Here is a 22,260-nt window from a genome sequence, read left to right as displayed (position 1 = left end):
TTCAATGGTATATTTGAAAGAGACGTTCATTGTTTGCAAGAGTTTTTTTTTTTACACTTTGAAGTAGTGCTTTTTTCAATAATGGCATAATGTGAGCGAATAACGAGGGAGAACAGTTATTTTTAAGGTATTATTATGACCTATGGGACCTAGAGACATTTACATGCTCTGCTCTCCTATCATTACTCATCATTTACTCTTCACTAGAGTTGCACTTTCTATTGCAGTTGTACTGTATATTCCCACCGTGACCTACAGCTGGATATTGTAGTTCAACAGCTTCTGGAAAACCAAAGTTTTCCAACGACTATTATACACTGTTTTTTGGATGTCTTTGCACATGGATCTAGCTTCAGGGGTTTATTTCCTGGGTTGGGCAAGGAGAGAAGAGTAAGGATGAGTGCCAGGGGCATGCACTGCAGCCGCACGTATACATGCGGCTTTTGGGCAGGGATAGCCTCAACCACATAAGATTGGCACAGTATAGATAACAGCTTCATGGCAGGATAGCTCAGGTGGGTTCGGACTAGGATCAAACGATGCCTGAGCTCAGCCCTAGAGGGGAGCAGTTCTCAGGGGTTGAACACTCTCTGATCCTCCGATTCCATTGTCAATAAAGATTCCATTTAATGTTCTATTGTTTCTAAGGAAAGCTGGCTTTGAGTACCACTAAATACTTGAAAGCAGAAATACAAGAATGCCTTGCATAGTTATTGTGCTAGCTGCAGAGTTTTATAGGATGTGGGATAGATTTTGTTTAACTAGGTACTGGACTATGTTCATGGGGCTTGGCTTCTATTTAAATCACATTTTACATTTTTCATAGCTATTGTGTTTCTCTGCATTGTGATGTTTGGCTGAAGTTCTTTTTTTTTTTTTTTCCATATAAAATATTTAAGTTTTTTATTACCATTCTTCAGTGTTTGTTTTGTTTCCGATTTAGTAAATACTAATTCATACATGTGTTTATTTCACATACTAGAGAGAAATCCAGCAATGCTTAACAAAGTACATAGAACCTTATAGATTTATTAGACTGTTGCTGTTAAGCTGACCATAACCCACGCAATCTTATTGTGCAAACTCCTCTACCATCAACTGTGTAGTGCAAGGGCTGGTTTCATTTGAGGCGAATTGAATGGATTGTTCAGTTGTGACCTCCATATTACATGGCATTTGTAAATCTAAAAGAGATTGTACAATCAGATTGTATAGTGGATGGCAAGCTTTATAGTAAAGTGTCTGTAGTTAGACTCGCACACATAAACCAGTACTGTTTTCATTGGAAGCTGCTAAATCTGTGCGGATGTTTAGGGGCTGTGGGAAGGTGGTCTTGACCTCTGATTTACCCCCTTCATGACCAGGTCATTTTTTGTGATAAAGCACTGGTATCACAAAAACAATATTTTTCATTTTCTGCTATAAAACCTATCTAATAATAATATTAATAATAATAATAAAAAAAAAATCAAATTTCTTCATAAATTTAGGCCAATATGAATTTTGCTACATATTTTTGATACAAAATAATCCAAATAAGCATATATTGATTGGTTTGCGCAAAAATTCTAGCATCTACAAACTATGAAATGTTTTTTTTTTTTTTTTTGTTTTACTAGCAATGGCGGTGATCAGCAACTTAGAGCGGGACTGCAATATTGCGACGGACATTCTGACACTTTTTGGGGACCAGTGACACTAATACAGTGATCAGTACTTAAAAAATATGCATGGTCACTGTAGAAAGGGGTTAACATCAAGGGCAATCAAAGTGTTAGCTGTGTGCCTAACCTGTGTTTTACTATACTGTGGGAGGTGCTTTTAGTAGGAGAATAGATGAAATGTAGTCCCTGCTTTGCATTTATTCTCTTCCCTTCTGTCAGAACAGTGATCTGCCTTGTTTACATGACTAGACCGCTGTCCTGCCTCTCTGCATGATGATCAGTGGGTGCTGGCAAACATTGAGTCCGCCATACCCACAAATTGGCCCTATGTGTGTAATCACAGCGGTAGCGAGGTGGCGGTGGTGCGCATGTGTGCCCTCTACCCAGAACAGTCTGATCATGTATATATACATGATCCAGCGCAAATTTTCTGCCTTTTAGCAGTAAAACTGCTATAGGGTGGACCGTGAGTGGTTAACCTCCAGGCCTTTTCTGGCACTTTCTGTTTACATGTAACAATCAATAATTTTTGCTAAAAAGTTACTTAGAACCCTCAAACAAATATATGTTTTTTAAAGCTTTGGCCCTAGAGCAATTTTTTCATTTTTTGCCCACATGTAAAAATCTGCATTTCAAACTACAAAATTACTTACAACTTCCAGAATATTAAATTGTTTCTGAAAGGAGAGCACCTGTAGAATAAAATGATAGTAGCTTTGATAAAATATAAAGTTTGGGTTATCCTGTCCAAGACTCGATTCCACGATGCATCGCGATTACTGCACATGGTTTTTATCCAAAAATTCAAGCAGTCAGAAGAACTCAATTTTTTTATTTTCATTTGCTCTTAGTGCAATATCCTATTTGGGGAGGGTAATTCTCATAACCATCCCAAAAGAGGGCTACAAGTTGGGCTACAAGTTTTTCAGTTTCATTACAGAAAACAAAGGGACATTCTTTATATCTAGAGAAAAAACAGAAAGGCTTCTTTTGCCGTAAGAGCTGTGAAAATGTGGTATAGACTGACTCCCTCACCAACTAGTTTTGGGCTGCTCAGTAGATTGTTTTAACAAATCCTGAAATGCATTTCTGTCCTAAATGCACAAAATAGAAGTGATAGTGACAGAGGGATGGTGGTGGGGGGATGTATCGGGCAGAAGGGTGATGGTGGGGGGGGGGGATCAGGCAGAGGGTGGGATGGATGGAATCAGGAGAATGGATGGATGAGATCATGGGGCAGAGGGATGGTGAAGGGGAGGGGGCTTTATCCTCCAGGCAAGCTCTACCTCTGTGTGTCTCCATGCACTGCACTGCACGGAGCAAAAGATGACCTCATCGGGGATCGATTCGACTGACTCTCAGCATCAATGCACAATCAAGAATGTCTGAATCGCAATGCTGCAATTATATTAAACACCCTTAATGTTTGTGCCCATGATATTGCATAAAAAAACAATGGTGCTAAAAAAATGTCCATAGTCAACGCTTTTAGGCTGTACACTGCATGATTTTTCTCCTGCTCCCAGTGGCGTTTGGCATTTTTTTTCCTCAGCCTTGAAATATCCCTGCATGTTAGCCTATGTGTCCATGCATACATACAGTTTATAGGCAGAACATTTTTCCCACAGTGCGTTTAGGAGCAGCAGTTTTGTCTGAAAAATGATTGATGCGCCTATAATCATCTAAACACGGCCAAGCACTAGGCATGTTTAGTGCTTGAGCGATAATTAATTTAATTGGCCAGAATAAGAATTGATTCTGGCCAGGGAATAAACGCCAAGCTTGACACACCTAAACATGTTCCATGAGTTTACATGCAACAACCTTTTTTTTTGCCAAAATTCTATTGCCAGGAGACTATGAGAGTTAGCAAAATATCCATTGAGTCCTTAAAGGCTTTACTGCTAATCAATTTAGAGGTTAACAGTGCGCTATGGTACTACCTCACTTATGTGGTGCGTTTGCAGTTTTAATGGGGGGTTACGTTTAATTTAAAAAAAAAATTGTTTTATTTTTAAAATGTTTTAAAAATATATATATTTTTTCTTGAACTTTTTTGCTTTCACATGTAATATTGTTGAGAAGGTGACATATCTTGACATTATTTTGGAGACATATCTTCCCTGCCCTCCAAGCAGCTAACTAAACATAGACTGTGCTTGGTTAGCTGCTTCCCTGGCTGTAACAGCCAGCAAATTACATCCTTGAAACCGGAAGTGGCTAAACAATTGACACTTTGAACAGATGTTCATCGGCCTCCTCCCACTCGCCATCCAAAAGCCCTCTAGTGTGATTCTGGACTCCTGGAAAGAGTGGGAGAGTCCCGGTAACGGGTGGGGGGGGCATAAGCCTGGGCTTAACCCTACACTTTCTGGTGTATGGCATCGCGCCCGGCCTCCGACGATTATAGAGACTCCGGCGACCATCTGGTCCATCGGAAATCTCTATGGTAAACATCCAGGGCCAGCGGATCTGTTCTCCGACTCACCGATTGCAGTGGTGAGTCGGTAGAAGCACCGGAGCGTGACGTTCCTTCTTGCCTCCTGTAAGAACAATCAAGTGGCAGGACAGCCGCTATGATAATTCTTATAGTGTAGGAAATCACCAGCTGAAAAAGATGATCTCTGAATGATGCCTGTAGTTGCAGGCATCATTCTGATATCCCCGCTCAAAGTCAAGGACGTCATATGACGGCTGGCGGGTGGGAAATCAGTTCTTTGCCATTTGAAAACATTGACTGTTTACAGGAATTCTATGGTCACAGCATACACTTTTTAATTCTATAACATTAGCATTGTAATAACAGAACAAACAGTGGCTATATTTGACATTTGAATATATAGTGAGCTTACTTGAAATATCTAATTTCATGTGGTGTGTGTGCTGCCTGTCTGCTGACCATCTCTTTCCACATCTTCCGTGATTCCCAACATGCTTTGCAGCTTCTCTTCTGCTGTTCACTTTCATTCTGTAAGGACTACATATGCCATGGCACCTTGCTGCCTTCAAGCTGTGATTCCTGTACTGACCCAACCTCCTGAAACTCTTCTCAGCACCTCTGTCGTTTAGAAGGCAGTCTCTGTGAAATGTGTGACACAGCAGTGCCTATCCACAGAGCATAGTGGATATGTATCTCAGAATTCGAGAAAGTAAATGTGTGGAGAACTTTACAGAGTTTAAAAACTTCAAGATCCTTCAGAGTAATAGGAGTAGACTAGACATGTTTGAAATTCTGTGTGAAATGTAATACAGGATTTTACTTTTTGACCATAGATATGCTTTAAAAGCCTCTACAGACAGAAGTCCATCCTAGAAACAGGGTAAATGTTATCCAGACCATATGCTGGACTAAGAACAGCTAACATATAGCCTGGACGTTTTATGCCAGTATTGTTTTATAACTTCACGATCAGTTGCATCCCGAGGCTGATTTATGAAAAGTGAATCGAATAAAATAAGGATCTTGCAACCAATTTGATCCTTAAACTACCCTACACAAACTAAACCTGGAATATGTCTTGTTGCTGTAGTCCACGATGTCAATGTATTTGTCTCATGTTTGACTTGAATAAAAATAAATATTGGATATATTACTACTTTATTATGGAAAACATTATATTTGGCACAAAGAGGGCATATACTGTGTTTGTATGTATTGTATATGCATCTTTCATAAAAACCTCAGGGGTATCTTTGATACTTGTTACTGAAACAAATGATTATGTGATTACTGACATGGTTTAATGCTGTCGCCTGGTTTGTGATATTTATTTACATGCTGTCTTCTGTCTGTGCTTCTGTTTTCAGCCTTTCGGCCAGTCATGTCGGGCAGAACTTTACATTTGTGCTGACTGACATTGACAGCAAGCAGAGGTTTGGCTTCTGCCGGTTATCTTCAGGCGCTAAAAGCTGCTTTTGTATCTTAAGGTAAGGCCAGCTGTGTCTGTCTACAGTACACATTTCAGCTTGTGCAGGCCCCAAGTCTCCTATCACCAGGCTTTCTTTGCAGATAAAATGTGGATGGGTGTCATATTTTTTCAACTGTTGCATTTGGGGTCATGTGACTCTATAATATGAGAACAATGTAAGGGCCAGTTAAATGCATGTTCATAATGTACTGTTTTTATAGCCTTTTACAGCATAAAGATGGATTTGAATGCCTGCTCATTTAGCAAAACGCAAAAGGATGAAAAGATGAAATGTGGTTACCTTAAGCATTTATTGGGGAGATTTCCTTCACTTTCTGTCTTGGAGACACAACAGGAAGTTGGAGGATTTATGAAAAGAAAGGGCCTATTTTACCGTGCATATATCGCAGGGTGATACCGCGAATGCACCTATAAGTGGTGTGCCAACGCCCCGATATAACAAGAATTTAAATGGGAGGCTATTAAGTTGGGCTTTGAGGGCACACAGTACAAATTTGTATGGAAAACTAGAAATGTATTAATATGAAATATCAAAATCAGACAGACGTAAAATCTAAATTTTGAAATTAGGTCAGTAACTGGTACTACAAGGGTAATGACAACAAATATACAATCTTATTATACACAAACTTCGTTTGAGAAGCACAGTTATAGGTACAATGTTGAGTTGTATATCCCATGTAGGATTCCGGAGGTTGATGGAGGGCTTGCTCTACATGTTACGCGCTTAGCGCTTCCTCAGGAGCATAAGATATTGCATAAAATAGGCCGCATTGGGAATAGACAAGCGACGATCGTGTGTTAACCCCACAGTGGCTGGGTATACAAAAAGTATTGATCCAGCCTAACGTGGGGGTATTATCAAAAACACGGGATTATAAAAATATAATGGTAATCGGAGCGTCAATTGCTGGTAAGCAATGAGAATTCAAATCCAGGGGTACACACACGCGGTAGTTCAAGGCTGAGTATACTAGGCTAGGTGCAGGTGGATAAACAGGTGAGTCTAAAAGGGCAGTCTGTGAATCCTCAGTTAATAAAGCAGAGGATATTGTATGAAACTGCCAAGACAGGATCCTGCAGCCCAGTTAGCAAACGAATCCGCGTGTGTCCCTGGTAGAGAAGATAACGCCGGTACACCAGTGTATCGGCGTTATCTTCTCTACCAGGGACACACGCGGATTTGTTTGCTAACTGGGCTGCAGGATCCTGTCTTGGCAGTTTCATCAACCTCTGGAATCCTACATGGGATATACAACTCAACATTGTACCTATAACTGTGCTTCTCAAACGAAGTTTGTGTATAATAAGATTGTATATTTGTTGTCATTACCCTTGTAGTACCAGTTACTGACCTAATTTCTAAATTTTGATTTTACGTCTGTCTGATTTTATGATATTTCATATTAATACATTTCTAGTTTTCCATACAAATTTGTACTGTGTGCCCTCAAAGCCCAACTTAATAGCCTCCCATTTAAAGGAAGTTGGAGGAAGTCGCTCCATGATAAGGCCACTCTTTTCTTAAACAGATGTCATCAGAAAAAGTGTCTCCATTGGAAGATTTTCTCTATATTTCTGTTCCAGAAACATAGAAGAGTGACAGCAAGAAAAGACCAAGTGGTTTATTGATTCAGGCCTTTTTTTGGTTAATTGACTCTGTGGAGTGTGGCCCCCCCAACTCGAATCTATATGAACCTCCATCTCCAACCTCTAGTTTTAAAAGAACTGGACCTAGTATAGAGTCTTGTGGTACACCACTAGTGACTGGTCTCTGTTGTGCCCCATTGCAACCACACTCTGATATATATTCTTTAGCTATCTGCCTATCCACTGAACCACCCAAGGGTTAGCTTTACAACGTATTTCTGAGACCATAATACCATTATGTGGAACTGTATCAAATGTTTTGCTGAAATAGAGCTAGGTATAGATGTCCACATCGCCATAGTGATCCAGAACATTTGTGATATAGGGAAAACAAGATTAAAACAGATTAATCTGACTCCCCCACAATTTTTCCTTCCACTATCAGTCACTATAGCATTTTGTGCATGGTTTTTCAGGTGTGCGCAGCCTATTACATTAGAATGTGCACCCCATAGCTCAAACACATATATATGTGTGTGTGTGTGTGTGTATATATTTTTTTTACATTTTCTTTTGCAATAATTTATTATTATATTTTTACAATCTTATACGAGTCCCATTGGGGGGCTTTGGTGACATATCATGGGTCTAAACCGACCCCTGATGTCTCACTTGTAAGACAGAGATTCCCCAGTCCCTTTCTTTATCAGTCAAGCAGCAGGGGAAATCTGTGTAGCACAGCGTGATTGTAAGTCAGTGGCAGCAAAAGGAATGAAGGCATAATTAATGCCTTGGGTCCAGCAGGTTGTGTGTTTTTAAATGATCATGGGGGTAGGAGTGATTGTAAGGCATTGTACACACGATAGGATAGCCGGAGGACAACGGTCTGAAGGACTGTTGTCTTAGGTTAACCTATAAAGCTGACTGATGGTCCGTCGTGTGTACACACCATCAGTTAAAAAAATGATCGTGTCAGAACGCGGTGACGTAAAACACAACGACGTGCTGAAAAAAACAAAGTTCAATGCTTCCAAGCATGCGTCGACTTGATTCTGAGCATGCGCAGGTTTTTAACCGATGCTTTTGCATACTAACGATCGGTTTTGACCTTTCCAACGGTTACATTTTAAAGCAAGTTCTCATTTTTTTAACCTAAGGTTAATGGTAGGAGCAGACTGGCCGAAAACTAACATGGTACCAATATTCAAATAGGGCTGGGATGCATACGTGGAAACTACAGGCCAGTCATCCTAACATCAATAGTTTGTAAACTATTGGAGGGGATGATAAAAGGACCATATCCAAAAATTTGCTGATGAAAATAGTATCATTAGTAGTGACAAGCATGGATTTATGAAAGATCGTTCTAAGTGTTTGCTGATGGGTTAAAGCGAGTTTAACTGTAGTAGTAAAATTCTTAGGCCTTGTACACACGATCAGTTTGCACTGATGAAAACGGTCCTTCAGACCGTTGTCCTCTGGCTATCCTATGTACAAGGCCTAAGAATTTTACTACTACAGAGGTTAAACTCGCTTTAACTCATCAGCAAACACTTAGAACAATCTTTCATAAATCCATGCTTGTCACTACTAATGATACTATTTTCATCAGCAAATTCTTGGATATGGTCCTTTTATCATCCCCTCCAATAGTTTACAAACTATTGATGTTAGGATGACTGGCCTGTAGTTTCCACGTATGTATCCCAGACCTTTTTTGAATATTGGTACCATGTTAGTTTTCCGCCAGTCTGCTCCTACCATTCAGGTCAGTAACCTGTCCTTAAAGATTAGGAATGAGAGTCTAGCAATACCCCTAATGCCAGAAAGGTAATTGTATGCTTTAGTAAATTTAAATAGTTAAGTAAAAGACTTTATCTTATTCTTCACTTTCAGTGCATGTAAGGCCCCATACACACGGGAGAATTTATCCGCGAATACGGTCCAGCGGACTGTTTCCGCGGATAAATCCTCTCGAGGATTTCCGCGGATTTCTATGCGATGGCGTGTACACACCATCGCATTGAAATCCGCGCCGAAATCCTCTGGCGATGACGTGTCACGCCGTCGCCGCGATTATGACGCGGCGACGTGTGCGACGCTGTCATATAAGGAATTCCACGCATGCGTCAAATCATTACGACGCATGCGGGGGATCCCTTAGGACGGATGGATCCGGTGAGTCTGTACAGACCAGCGGATCCATCCGTTGGGATGGATTCCAGCAGATGGATATGTTCTGCATGTCAGCGAATATCCGATCTGCTGGAATCAATCCCAGGGGAGATATATCCGCGGATAAAGGTCCGCTGGCGTGTACACACCATAGGATCTATCCGCTGAAACCCATTTGCTGGGATTTATCTGCGGATGGATTCTATGGTGTGTACGGGGCCTAAGAATAGTTACCAGGACAAATAGTCAGGGGTGAATTTCCCTTGCGGAGACATAGACAATAATAAAAATTGTTCTAATTCATTGCAACTCTATCCAAAAGACAAAATCATTTTTAGCTTTAAATACACTTTAGCAAGTGCATTTCTTTTTATGTGGTAAAACACCTTTACTACTGCTAGTGTTTTTAAAGGAAATACAGTTGGTTTCCATAATTTACATTTGCTAAAATACAGAACTATTAAAATGGCATTAGAAGCAGAGCAACCTGGAATTGGCACGTCAAGCATAAAAGGACATGTGCACAAAAACTCTTTGCTATATCACACTATACTGTCACCAAATATTGCCAGTATTCGTAAACTGCAGTTGAAACAGCAGATCTAACTTTCAGGCTTGTTAAAATTACCCTGTCAAGAAGTCCACAAAATTTCAAAAGCGATAACCTGTGAAGAAAAACGCTTTATCTCTTCATCAGCCCATTTCGGCATCGGCAACACTCCAATTTTGTCAGTGGGCAAGCGTACAAAATAAACAGGGGATCAAATACTTTTTTCCCCTCACTGTACCTTTGCCAAGCTTCCACCATCCTCCTTCCAGCCAGGTCTTAGATCCAAATCTCGCAAGAAGGTGATCTTGCACTGTGCCGCAGTGTCTTTTCCCAAGATTTGGGCTACTTATCATTCTCTGAAATCTGGCTATGGAAGTCAAGGAAAGGTATCTACGGACTTCGATCTTTTCACTTTTATGCAGTGTTTAAGTAAGGGGGCTAGAGTCACATTGAGTAAGCAGACCAAGTTCGACCAATGTAATTATGCATTAAAAACCCAATACCTGAACTTTAGCTATTGATCTGTGTGATGCTTGCAGGGCTGCCAATTATTCAAATTTCATCCACTAGTCGAATCCTCTATGGGGAACTTTTAGTGCATTTAGCCTTTTTTTTTTTTTTTCTCCTTCCTTGACCCAACTTGGCCCACCGTCCCCAGATCACCTAGATCCAATTGTCACACCCTCTGTGGTTTACATCCTGCACTGCAAGTCTTGAAAATCCCGGCCATGGCTGCATAGTCATTCCCCATAGACCATCTCCCAAGGCTAAAAACATTCGGCACACTGAAATCTGGGGGAGCTACGGCGCATCTGGGGAAGGGAAGGTTGAAATTGGTTAGCTGAGAGAATAGGTTAAAAAAGAATAAGGACACTTTGTTTTAAAGTTTCATTAAAAAAAAAAATGTAAACCGTGTTTTGTCTATAGGTTTTAATTAAATATGTACATCGTTTAGTTATATTAGCTCAGTTCATTTGTAGGCAGTGCTTTCTGCTTTGCAGTACTAGTCAATGGATGTGCTTTACTGTTTATACTTGATATACTAAAATGTGAGTCATCTACCTCATTGAAAGCAACTCTTTGCATGTTAGCTAATATCTTTTCTCAGCTGTTAAATTCAGTTCAGTTCCTAATCTGCCCTGCCTCCAGTGGCTGATCTAAAAATCTCTACCTTTTATACAAACATATGGGAGAAGACAAAAAATAGTAATGTAAAAGCAGTATATTAAAACAAAGTTTTTAAATTGTATCTAAAGCACGGACTTTATTTTTCTTTCGGATTTGGATAGAGCTGTGAGGTATTTGAAGCCCTGTCTGGCTTTTTTTTTTTCTTTTGCAAATAGAGATCACCTAAAAAAAAAAAAATTAACCGGTGAGGTCTATGCTTGTGTTTTTAGTTTATGGTGTGATATGTAGACTGGGACTGTATTTAAACAATACAATTCTGTAGCAAGACTGATCAGTCATGTAGAAAAGTATATCAAATCTTGTTTCTTTCTCTTTGTATATTAAATCGTGTTTCTTCAAATACAAATCTTTCTGCAAATCACATGTCACTGACTCATTTAAAGAAGAGTGGGAAAACAACTTGTAAAATTTTTAACAATATTGATAAATTATCATTGTGAACAAACATCCTCTATTTATGAACCCAGTTGAAGATTTAAACTTTGCAACTGAGTGGTTCAACAAGAACTTTGTAAATAAAACATAACATTTCTGGAAATTTTGAAGCCAAGTGAAAAAGAACTTTCCCCCCCAGTTTCCCCCCCTGCCCCACAAAAAATGAAATATTTTGAAAAAAAAAAATTCAGTGTGTAGTAGTTTACAAATTGAAAGTCGTTTCACTGAGAAGGTAAAATAAAAGTACAGCTTATTCAGTAAATAAACTAAACTTTTTAAAGTGTTTTTTTTTTTTTTTATTACAAATATAATAACAAGGACTGTATATGGTAAGAATATTTCACCTATACATGACAACTAGTAACCACCCACATTTCGCTCATAATAATTTATAAGCATCCTCACGCCAGGGTACTAGGTGACTCTGACTTGTCATTTCAGCCTCAAGTCCAATCGTTGTAGAATTCATCTCCGTAACATTTCGCCCATTTTTAACAAATGAAACCACCAATCTCCTCATTCACTTTTACCTTGTTATCCCTCGACTATTGCAACTCCCTTCTCATTGGCCTGCCTCTCTATAGGCTATCCCCTCTTCAGTCTATCATGAATGCTGCTGCAGACTCCACCTTACCAACCAGTCAGTGTCTGCCAACCCTCTCCTTCAATCCCTACACTGGCTCCTGATCACCCAACCAATTATATTCAAAATACTAACCACAACTTACAAAGCCATCGACAACCGTGCCCCGAGCTACATCACCAATCTTGTCTCCAAACATATCCCAAGCCATCCTCTCTACTCTTCTCAAGATCCCCTACTGTCAAGCTCTTTCGTCTCCTCCTCCCATGCTCATCTCCAGGATTTCTCCAGAGCCTCTCCCATCCTCTGGAACTCGCTACCTCAACCTGTCCAGCTATCCCCTACTCTTGCTACCTTCAGGCGATCTTTTACCACTTCCATCAGCTCAATCCCCAACAGTTACAACCTTTTGTACCACCTGCCCTTTATATTGTAAAGCACTGCCTAAACTGTTGGCGTTATATATATCCTGTATAATAATAATAATAATCCTACCAATATACATTTACAGATTTTGACAATGCTCATCCAGAAGCATATGTTGCAAGCTTGATGAATGTTCTCCTGATTTTCAGGTGTCATTTTATCTATGAATGGAGGTATTGTATATTTTTTTCAAGCAGTGGTTTGCAACACTTCCTTACTTGAAGATTCTTCTGGAGAATAAAAATGGTCCAGAAGCAGCAGAAATAATTTTTCTTGAATGAAAAGTATTTTGTAGTGTCTTTATGGCACCCTTGACATGCCAGGATGTGTTTTGTCATCCTTGCAGCATTTGGGAAATAATATTTCTTCTCACAATATTTGCTAGTTGCATCTGTGCTCTCAGCAGAAATTGGAGTATGACCACCAGAGAGGTTAGAGGGGGAATAATGCAGAGGCCGCAAGCGTACTTCTATACCTTCTCTTCCAGGAATCTATCTCTAATATGCCTGCAGATGCTTGTGTACATACAGCTGAGTCTAACCTATCTTTTTAGGATGATCTGTTACCTGAGGAGGTTCAGTCGTCTGACAAATACCCTTAGGCTGTAGTATACCACCCCAGTTCCTATTGATATGTTGTGTAGAAGTTACCAGTTCCGTCAAAAGTCCCCAACCCGCCAGAGCCGTCTCTATACATAATCTACTACAATTGGTTTTGGTTGGTGACTTGTCCTCTCCTGACAAGATATTTCCCCCTCCCAAGCGTATTACTGGACAATCCCCTAATGAGGAGGCGTTTGTTTAGAAATGAACCCTTCTTATGGTGGACCTGAACATTTCTTACCTTAACAAAACTCTGACCTTTTCTGTTGAGAACATTCAGGTGTTTAAAGATCGAGTTAATAGAACACTGGAAATTCTTTCCAAGTCCCTTTTTTCCTTGGCAGGTCTTGCACACCTACAACCTGCCATTGCTTTAATAGCCATTTGCAAGACAGAATATGTCTAAAACTCCAGACACAATCTTAATGGACCCTTCCAATTTGCAAAAGTTAGAACTAATTCCTGTTACCCGACACCAGGGGTGCCCAACCTGTGACTCGCAACAGCTATGAATACGGCTCCCAACAAAATCGTAAACTTACCTAAAAAAGTTGATTTTTTGGGCAAACATGTGGCTGAAGAAAAAATTGACAGTGTCTATTTACTGGATTTTTTAAAAGTTTTATTTACCAAAAGAAGAATATCCCACTCTTCACAATCACGCCTTATTCATGTCATCAGGTTTCATCAGCACCTATGTTTGTGAGAAACAATTTTCAAGGATGAAACCCAGGAAGGGCAAAATTAGAACCAACATATCTGATTAACGCCTTTCATTTAAGGATAGTGGCTGCACTGATCAGGAAATATCTCCCTACCTGTGATTAGCGCTGTGGAGTGTCAGCTTCCTGGTGTGTGCCTGCATGTGAGCTCATTCTGACTTTTATTTATTGAGAATTGATACTCCATCTATCCAACCAACCAGATATTAATGCATTCGTTTATTAAAATTATTATTATGTTGCCCTCTTTTTACTTTAAAAATAATAAAAAAATCTCCCCTTTGTATCTAGTCTGATACTGGCATTGATTACATTGTTATATTCTTCTAGTAAAATGTTCACATCCCTTGGATCTCTCAGGCCCCGTACACACGAGAGGATTATCCGCTGGAAACGGTCCTCCGGACCATTCCAGCGGATAAATCCTCTGGCGAATTTTGATCTGATGGTTGTACTAACCATCAGATCTAAATCCGCGCGGAATCCATCCGCGGTGACGTGTCGCGCCGTCGCAGCGATGATGACGCAGTGACGTGCGCGACGCTGGAAGATAAAGACTTCCACGCATGCGTCGAATCATTACGACGCATGCGAGGGAGAGGAGCAGACGGATTGATCCGGTGAGTCTGTACAGACCACCGGATCAATCCGCTGGACAGGATTCCAGCGGATAGATTTCTTAGCATGCTAAGAAATTTTTATCCGCTGGAAATCCATCGGCCGGAAAAATATCCGCGGATAAATATCCGCTGGGCCGTACATACCACCGGATCTATCCGCTGGAACTGATCTGCGGATAGATCCGGTGGTGTGTACGAGGCCTCAGTGGCTATTGCAAAACCCCTCAGATCTGCTGCTTTTGGATGTCCCATTTATCTCAGAAAAAAATAATTAAATGATCTAGAAAAGAAAACAAATCAGGATTTTTGTACTTTCCGTATTCATGCTTATGCTGTAACAAAAATTTTATCTTTCTGCCATCACTCTTCTAGTCTGACATAGCCTAGTCTTTCTCTGCTGACCAACATTGTCTGGTTTCCCCATGGTTTAAAGGCCAAGTTAACTTTTAGGAAAAAAAAATATAAATGTGCATTTTTTTATTTATTGAGCCTGTAATTTATTGCACCAGCGATCAAGAGATTGTACAGTTGTGCTAAATGCCCCCCATCACAGGGGTACTAAGGGTATTATGTAGCAACACTTTTAGTGTATGTGGTAATCCTTACAGCCATGTTGTGATTTCTGACCTTGTTTATCATATTTTTTACAGTTTAATATTAGAAGAGGCAGTATTTAAATGTCAGCTGATAATATTCAAAGTTCCTGTTCATTTTCAGAGTTGCTAATTCACATCCTGTATTATTTCATTGTGCCTTTCACCTCCCTGCACTTCTTAAGCTGGGCACTTGGCCATCTCTGGATCCTGTGTACATTTTGTGTTGTGAGTTAAACCAAAGTTATCTCAACTGTAAGGACTCTTATCTGTGGCTGTCAGAACTTATCTAGCTGCAACAGTTGTATATTAAAATTACACAAGCTCTTGTTTTCTTAAGGAGTTGTAAAGCGGCTGCAGTTTGTGAACTGTCATTAGGGTTTACAAGACCTTGAACTGCTTGTCATTGTGAGTATATGAGACTGAAGTGGTACATGGCCTATCGTAGCAGAGACCTCTGTGGTGTCAACTGAACGTGTCAGACATATGGAAAGCATCGCTCATCTTGTGCTGAGGAAAACACATGCCTGATTTTGTAATGTAGTTACTGTCCCAGAAATGGCAAATAGGGGGTGCAAAATGCTGCTAAGACTACAAACACATTTATATGTTTTCGCTGATTTAAGGTATGTTTACATTAATGTCACCCACAAACAAAGAGAAACTGATCTTTGCTTTTGAATGGTGAGAACTGACTGGTTGTTAAAACATTTGCCACTGTTTTATTTAACCATTTTGTGACTCCGCTATGCCTGTTTCAAGAGGAACTGCAGTCTGCTCACATAATTACATCTTTGCCATTCTGAAGCTTCCCTCCAACCACTTTGCATATTATTTTATATATACTGTGATTCTGTACTCACCAAATATGCTGCAGAAATTTCCCTCCATTGTATGACTGCAACCATTTTAACTGTGGGCAGCTGAAACTGCTGCCTGGCCACTTCCTGGATTTACAGAGACACGCAGATGTACACCTCCAACTCTGCAGCCCTGCAGCTCTCATTGGCCCTTTTAGGACTCACCCCCCCTCCTGGCAAACTCTCACGAGAGTAAGAGAGCAAGCTGTGCAGGATGTCATAAGCAAGAAAAAAATGTTTTCTATACAATTGTTAAAACAACAATGGCAGAGTATTTAATAGATGGAAAGTTGAAAAAAAGTTTCGCTTTAATGCGGAGGTCCGCCAATTTTTTTTTTTAAAAGTCAGCAGCTACAAATACTGCAGCTGCTGACTTTTAAAATAAGGACTCCTACCTGTCCAGGGTGCCCGCGGTGTCGGCACTCGAGGCCGGCCCATCCCTCGGTCCTCGGATGCTGCCGCCACCATCTTCAGTAAGGGCCTTGTGGCTTCACTTCCTGGTTCCCTACTGCACATGCGCGACTCGCTATCTATCAATCTAAGTGACAAGACAAAGTATGTGAACCCCTTGGAATTAACTGGCTTTCTAAGTCATAACAACAGACAAACACAATGTGCTTAAAGCAGAGCTCCACCCAAAAGGGTAAGCTCTGCCTCTACTAATGTCGGATGGTTAGTACAGAGGCTCCGACCAGAGCTGTTAGTGTGTCTCATTCACTGGCTATTCAAGCTGCTCTCATCCTCTGCTCCCTGTTAGGGCTCAAGCACACAGGACGTTTTAAAAATGCCAGTGCTACAGCAGCGCTAAAAACATCTGTTTTTTGCACATTTTCATTTTTACAGCTCGTTTTTTCTACTCCTGGAAGCACGGGCTGGTTGCTTTTTTTTTTTTCCCTGCTACTAAACGCTTAGGCCTCCAAACGCCTCTGACAGTCTATGTGTGCATGGACATATAGGCTAACATGGAGAGGCAGTTAAAAAACATCCTGTGTGCATGATCCCTTAAACAGGTGTCCCTTCTGCTACATGCATGTCCTTTGCTGCTCAACTGCCACCTGAACTATTTTCTGCAAAGTTTCAATTGACCACTGCTCCTAAGTTTGTTCTCATTACACAGAACATTCCTTCATGTCAATATTGCAATCTTTCAGATCAGGATTGTAGCCCAGTCCATTGCATATATGTGCCATCAGAACTGTCCAATGGGAATCCATTCATTGAGCTATTTAGCCATCATGGTTTAGCCATGGTGGCTTAAAGGGGTGGTTCCACCTAAAACTCATTTCTAACAATATATTCGTAAGACCCGTTACACTGCGGGTAGGCTGGCTTCTTTTTTTTTTTTCCCGTACATACCGAGATCTCGGGGGTCTCGTCCCTAGGCGGTGGGCGTTCCTATTTGATTGACGTTCCTCGGACGGGCGCATACGTGACGTCACGACTTTCCGAAAGAAGCCGAACGTCGCCGCGCAGGTGCCGTATAGAGCCGACTCTATACGGCGCCTGCGCGGCGACGTTCGGCTTCTTTCGGAAAGTCGTGACGTCACGTATGCGCCCGTCCGAGGAACGTCAATCAAATAGGAACGCCCACCGCCTAGGGACGAGACCCCCGAGATCTCGGTATGTACGGGGAAAAAAAAAAAGAAGCCAGCCTACCCGCAGTGTAACGGGTCTTACGAATATATTGTTAGAAATGAGTTTTAGGTGGAACCACCCCTTTAACCATGGTGGAAAAGAATACTGATGTTGCTCCTCCTGTACTGGGAGGAGCAACATCAATATTATTTTCCTCGTTTTTTTCTTTCATCTTACTCTCTCTTACTCCTCTTCTTTCCTTCACTTTCTCCTTTTCTTTTACTACTTAACACCTCTATATTTGGTCTCTTTCTATCTACGCCTCTATCATTGGTCTCTTTCTATCTACGCCTCTATCTTTGGTCTCTTAACCCTCTTGTGGTTTTTTGTATTGTAACTGTACTGCCTTCCTTTTTATATTGTAAAGCGCTGTGTAAACTGTTGTTGCTATATAAATTCTGTATTATAAATATAATGGGTCGTTTTTTTAATTGTTGCACCTGTTGGAATATGCTAAATGCATGAGTTTGCTAGCAGAATCTTCTGCCTAGAACATGAAAGGTGACCACACATGATCCCAGGACTCTTATTGAGTCCTGACATATGGGGGAATGGTTGCCTTAATTGTTTAATAATCTCTCTTATTTGAATGCATACAATATGTTATAGCTTTGATATGGGACCTCTCACCTAACATAATTTATTCAAACCTCTGGACTGAACAACTGTATGTATGTAAACGCTTTTTTTAATGTTGAAAATAATAAACATATGGTATTTCAAAAGAGATTTCAGATTGAAAGCTTTGCTTGTAAGAGAATGATGGAAATAACAATAATATTGATTTGATCTATATATATAGATAAAAAATCTAATCAATATTGTGTATATGTGTATATATATATATATATATATAGTGTGTCTTTCCATCTGTCTTTATAGCTATCATCCTATTTTGTACTAGTATAAATAATACGGTTGACTGGCTGCCTGGCTCAGAGGTCACTCCTTTTTGATTGAACATAATGTCCAAAGGGGCCTCTCACGTGGTGCAAAGTGAGAATTGTTTCTAATTGAGCAGAAACATGTGGAAGGATCAGGAATATCTCGGGGGATTAGACAAAAATTCCAAATTTGTACTACTTCCAGGCTGCGCTGAGAGCAGGCTCTGCTGGGAATAGATGTTAGTTAGTGTGACCTGTGACCCTGGAATCTGTTGACATGGGTCCCAGCCAGAACTCAGCCACAGAACGCTTTTGTTAAGACCGATTTACAGCTCCTTTAGGCTGCAGTCAGTGGAAGTCGCCAGCTCAGATGGAAAGAGAGCAGAGGATTTTTTTTCCCATGCTTTGGAAACAGAGGATGCCCGCTCAGCAGCAAGAACTGCATAGCCTCAGCTCAATTGACACTGACAGCTTCCTGGCTTGAGGTTGCCAACTGGCAGAGCATTGATGCATAGAAGAAGAGCAGTTTGAGGGACCTGCGTACCAGTGTTTGTATGCACACTGGAGAAACGTAACACAGAATGATTATGATACCCTTAACTTGCAAGCTTTTCCTCTGTTTAACAAGTGTCATCTACCCAGGAGAGACTCTTTCTCTGGTGTCAGAGGAAGATGCACTTTTCATTGCTCACCCACTCTCTATAGAGCTTATTCCAGTTAGATGTTCTTAAATAGGGAATAAAATAAATATTATTGGCTGTCTTAGGTTATGCTACTTTACATGTAGTTATGGCACTTTGTACCATTTATTGTAAGAAAGTGCAACATTTAGATGCAAACTGACATGGTAGCCAATTGAATGTATCTGTTTATCTAAACTAAGTTCACCATACTTAAATCTGACTGATTTATCTGTTGTACTTTGTTGTTCTGTTTCGACTGTTTTAATATTGGCATCTTGTAATCTTCTATACAGCAGGACTCAGGCTGGTAGAGGAAAACGCTCTCCTAGTTGGGGCTCCTTTGTTTTCCACAGTATCTGATGGCCTAACATGAAACATTGCTTACTGGGAAAGGATGTTGAACTGGTTGTATAGCAAGTGCATTCAATTGTAGAAGTAATGTATGATCAACAGTATATGTAAGGCATATAACTGAGATCCTGAGAATTTTTGTGGTTGGAGTTCCAATTTAATGTGAAACTATATCTATCTACTGTGGCCCAGAGCCCTTTCCATAATGTACAAGAATGCACACATAGTGACATGTATACTTGGTACATTGTGGCACTCTTACCTTAGGAGTGTGTGTCCTCTTCCAGCGATGCAAGGTTTATGTGTACCCCCCCCCCCCCCCCCAATTTCTACCATCTTCTCTGAGACTTTATGTCCACTGTCTTCTAGGATTTGCATTGTTCTATAACCCAGCTCTTACCTGCAGCTTTAGACAGATGGAAGGAATAGAGTGGTATTGTTCACTGTGCAAGCGCAGCAGTCAGTGTACAATTTTTTTAAAGAACTGATAGCCGTAAGGGAAAGATTTTTTCTAATAACAGGAAAGACCTACAGTCAACTTTGTCTTAAAACTCTACCTGCCAACACATTTTTAAATGTAAGACTAGTACATTTGAAGGCTGTCCAATCACAGCTGGGAGAGAAATCAGAATGAGATAAACCTGCTAACAGCCACATTATGACCCAACCAAAGTGCCCTAATGAAGTTTGAGGATGAATTGTACCATGGTGCTTGCAGCTACAGCAAGAGCTTGTTTTAAATCGGATGTCCCGGTTGTTAATAAAAATAACTACCTGAATATCCATAGCCTGGCTATATGTTCACTTTAAATTGATTTAGTTTATTTAGTTTTATGTGAGCTTATATCAGACATTTAGATGCATAACAGGGGAGTCTGAGATTGAAGTTTGGAGTTTTTTTTTTAATGTTTTTCTTGGTTTTCTACTAGTTTATGAAAATGTGAGCTAGCAGGAGAGGAAACTGAATGTTGTGATAAAGCTGTGAAAACATGACTCGGCTAGTATGTAAAAGAGTGATCCTGAGCAATCCTATGAAGGTACCAAGGTCAGTTTAGCACACTCATCACTTGTGATCACTTTGGCTTCTGCGCTTCTTTCCACATTGGTTGCAAAGAGCTTTTGTGCATTGATGTTACCAGTACTATGGCAATATATACACAAAGGGACATGTTTCCTTTTGTTATGTACACACTTGCGGGATTGTGTCATCAAGAGGCAGGACTTCACTTCAGGGAAGAGGAAGCCATCTGGATTAAAGATCGTTCTTGTGCCAGAGAAAAAAAAAAGAAAACTGTCTATGGGGAGCACAATAGTCACAGTAAATACCATAAATGTTAGTGTATTTTGGGTCATGCACACACTCCAGCTGTTTTATTTTTGTAATGTTTTACTGCCACTACATCTCTATTTAAGAGCAGTCTAAAGTAAAATCGAAAAAATTATGTGCAGGAAGGCTGTATATTACATGTTAATATCTCTTTCACCATAAAGTACACCTAACCACCCATTTGCAATCTTACTTAGAATGTACACTGAGCTGTGCATGTACAGCTCAGTGTCAACCAGCTTCACATTTAACCCACGTCTTGCTGTCATTGATTCACACCCTGGAGGGACATCATTACACCAGTTTGGGCTTATGATTAGTACACATGACAAGAAAATAACCACTTTTGCAGTGATAATCTGATAATCTAATAGTGCACAGCTTCCAACATCCAATCACAACAGTTCAGACAAAAGTTTCCAAAGGAACATGAGTGAAAATAATTTCATCTGGTAACAGAACTGACGATTTTGGTTTGATTAGTATAGTATTCATAGGAAAATAGTTGAGGGATGAAAACCACACATGATCGGAAACGAAAGAATGAACAGAATAAAAATGAGGCAATGAAAACAAATATAGTGCAATTTGAAAAGTGTTCGATAATACAAGAAGTCTGATTACTGTCTTAACTGAAGAAACAATACAGGGAGATAACATACATTTCTCAGGCAAACCTCCCCCCTCCCCCTCCCTCCCACAGAGCTGATTGTTGTTTGATTGGCCACTGGAAAGCCTCCTGTCCTGGAGGGGACTTGAAGTTGCCTTGTACTGTCCTGGAGGCAACTTGAAGTTGCCTTGTAAGTTGCCTGATGATTCATACTCAAGTCGTGTCCAAGTTGCCTCCCAAAGTCGTGCTGGAAGTCGTGTTGCCCCTGTGTGAATCGGCTCTTAACCCCTGAGCCTGTTTTTCAGACTCAGTGTTTACACGTTAAAAACATTTTTTTTTTGCTAGAATATTACTTAGAACCCCCAAACATTATATATTGTTTTTTTTTTTTCTAACACCCGAGAGAATAAAATGGCGGTCATTGCAATACTTTTTGTCATACCGTATTTGTGCAGCGGTCTTACAAGCGCACTTTTTTGGGAAGAAAAAACAAACACTTTTTTTAATTAAAAAAATAAGACATCAGTAAAGTTAGTCCACTTTTTTTTATATTATATAATAAATATAATATATATATAATAAAATGATACCCAACATGTCACGCTTCAAAATTGCGCCCGCTTGTGGAATGGCATCAAACTTTTACCCTTAAAAATCTCCATAGGCGACCGTTTAAAAAATTCTACAGGTTGCATATTTTGAGTTACAGAGGAGGTCTAGGGCTAGAATTATTGCTCTTGCTTTAACAATTGCGGCAATACCTCACTTGTGTGGTTTGAACATGCGTTCGCTTCTGTGCGTGAGCTCATCGGGACGGGGGGCTTTAAAACATT

At 40.2% G+C, this 22,260-nt stretch overlaps 1 protein-coding gene across 4 annotated transcripts in view; it reads left to right on the top strand.

Annotated features, from left to right (window-relative positions):
- Positions 1-22,260, top strand: part of DENND1A (DENN domain containing 1A) — a 1,239,075-nt gene that overhangs the window by 349,495 nt on the left and 867,320 nt on the right. For all 4 annotated transcript variants that reach the window (XM_040324851.1, XM_040324852.1, XM_040324854.1 and 1 more), the window contains exon 5: positions 5,472-5,591. In XM_040324851.1, coding sequence (XP_040180785.1) covers positions 5,472-5,591 — 120 coding nt within the window. The remainder of the gene's footprint in view (positions 1-5,471; positions 5,592-22,260) is intronic.

Source organism: Rana temporaria, chromosome 9 (genome assembly GCF_905171775.1).
Source record: "Rana temporaria chromosome 9, aRanTem1.1, whole genome shotgun sequence".
NCBI classification, from domain to species: domain Eukaryota; kingdom Metazoa; phylum Chordata; class Amphibia; order Anura; family Ranidae; genus Rana; species Rana temporaria.
The sequence above is the reverse complement of the archived record's forward strand: the minus strand, read 5'-3'. Positions and strand labels throughout refer to the sequence as shown.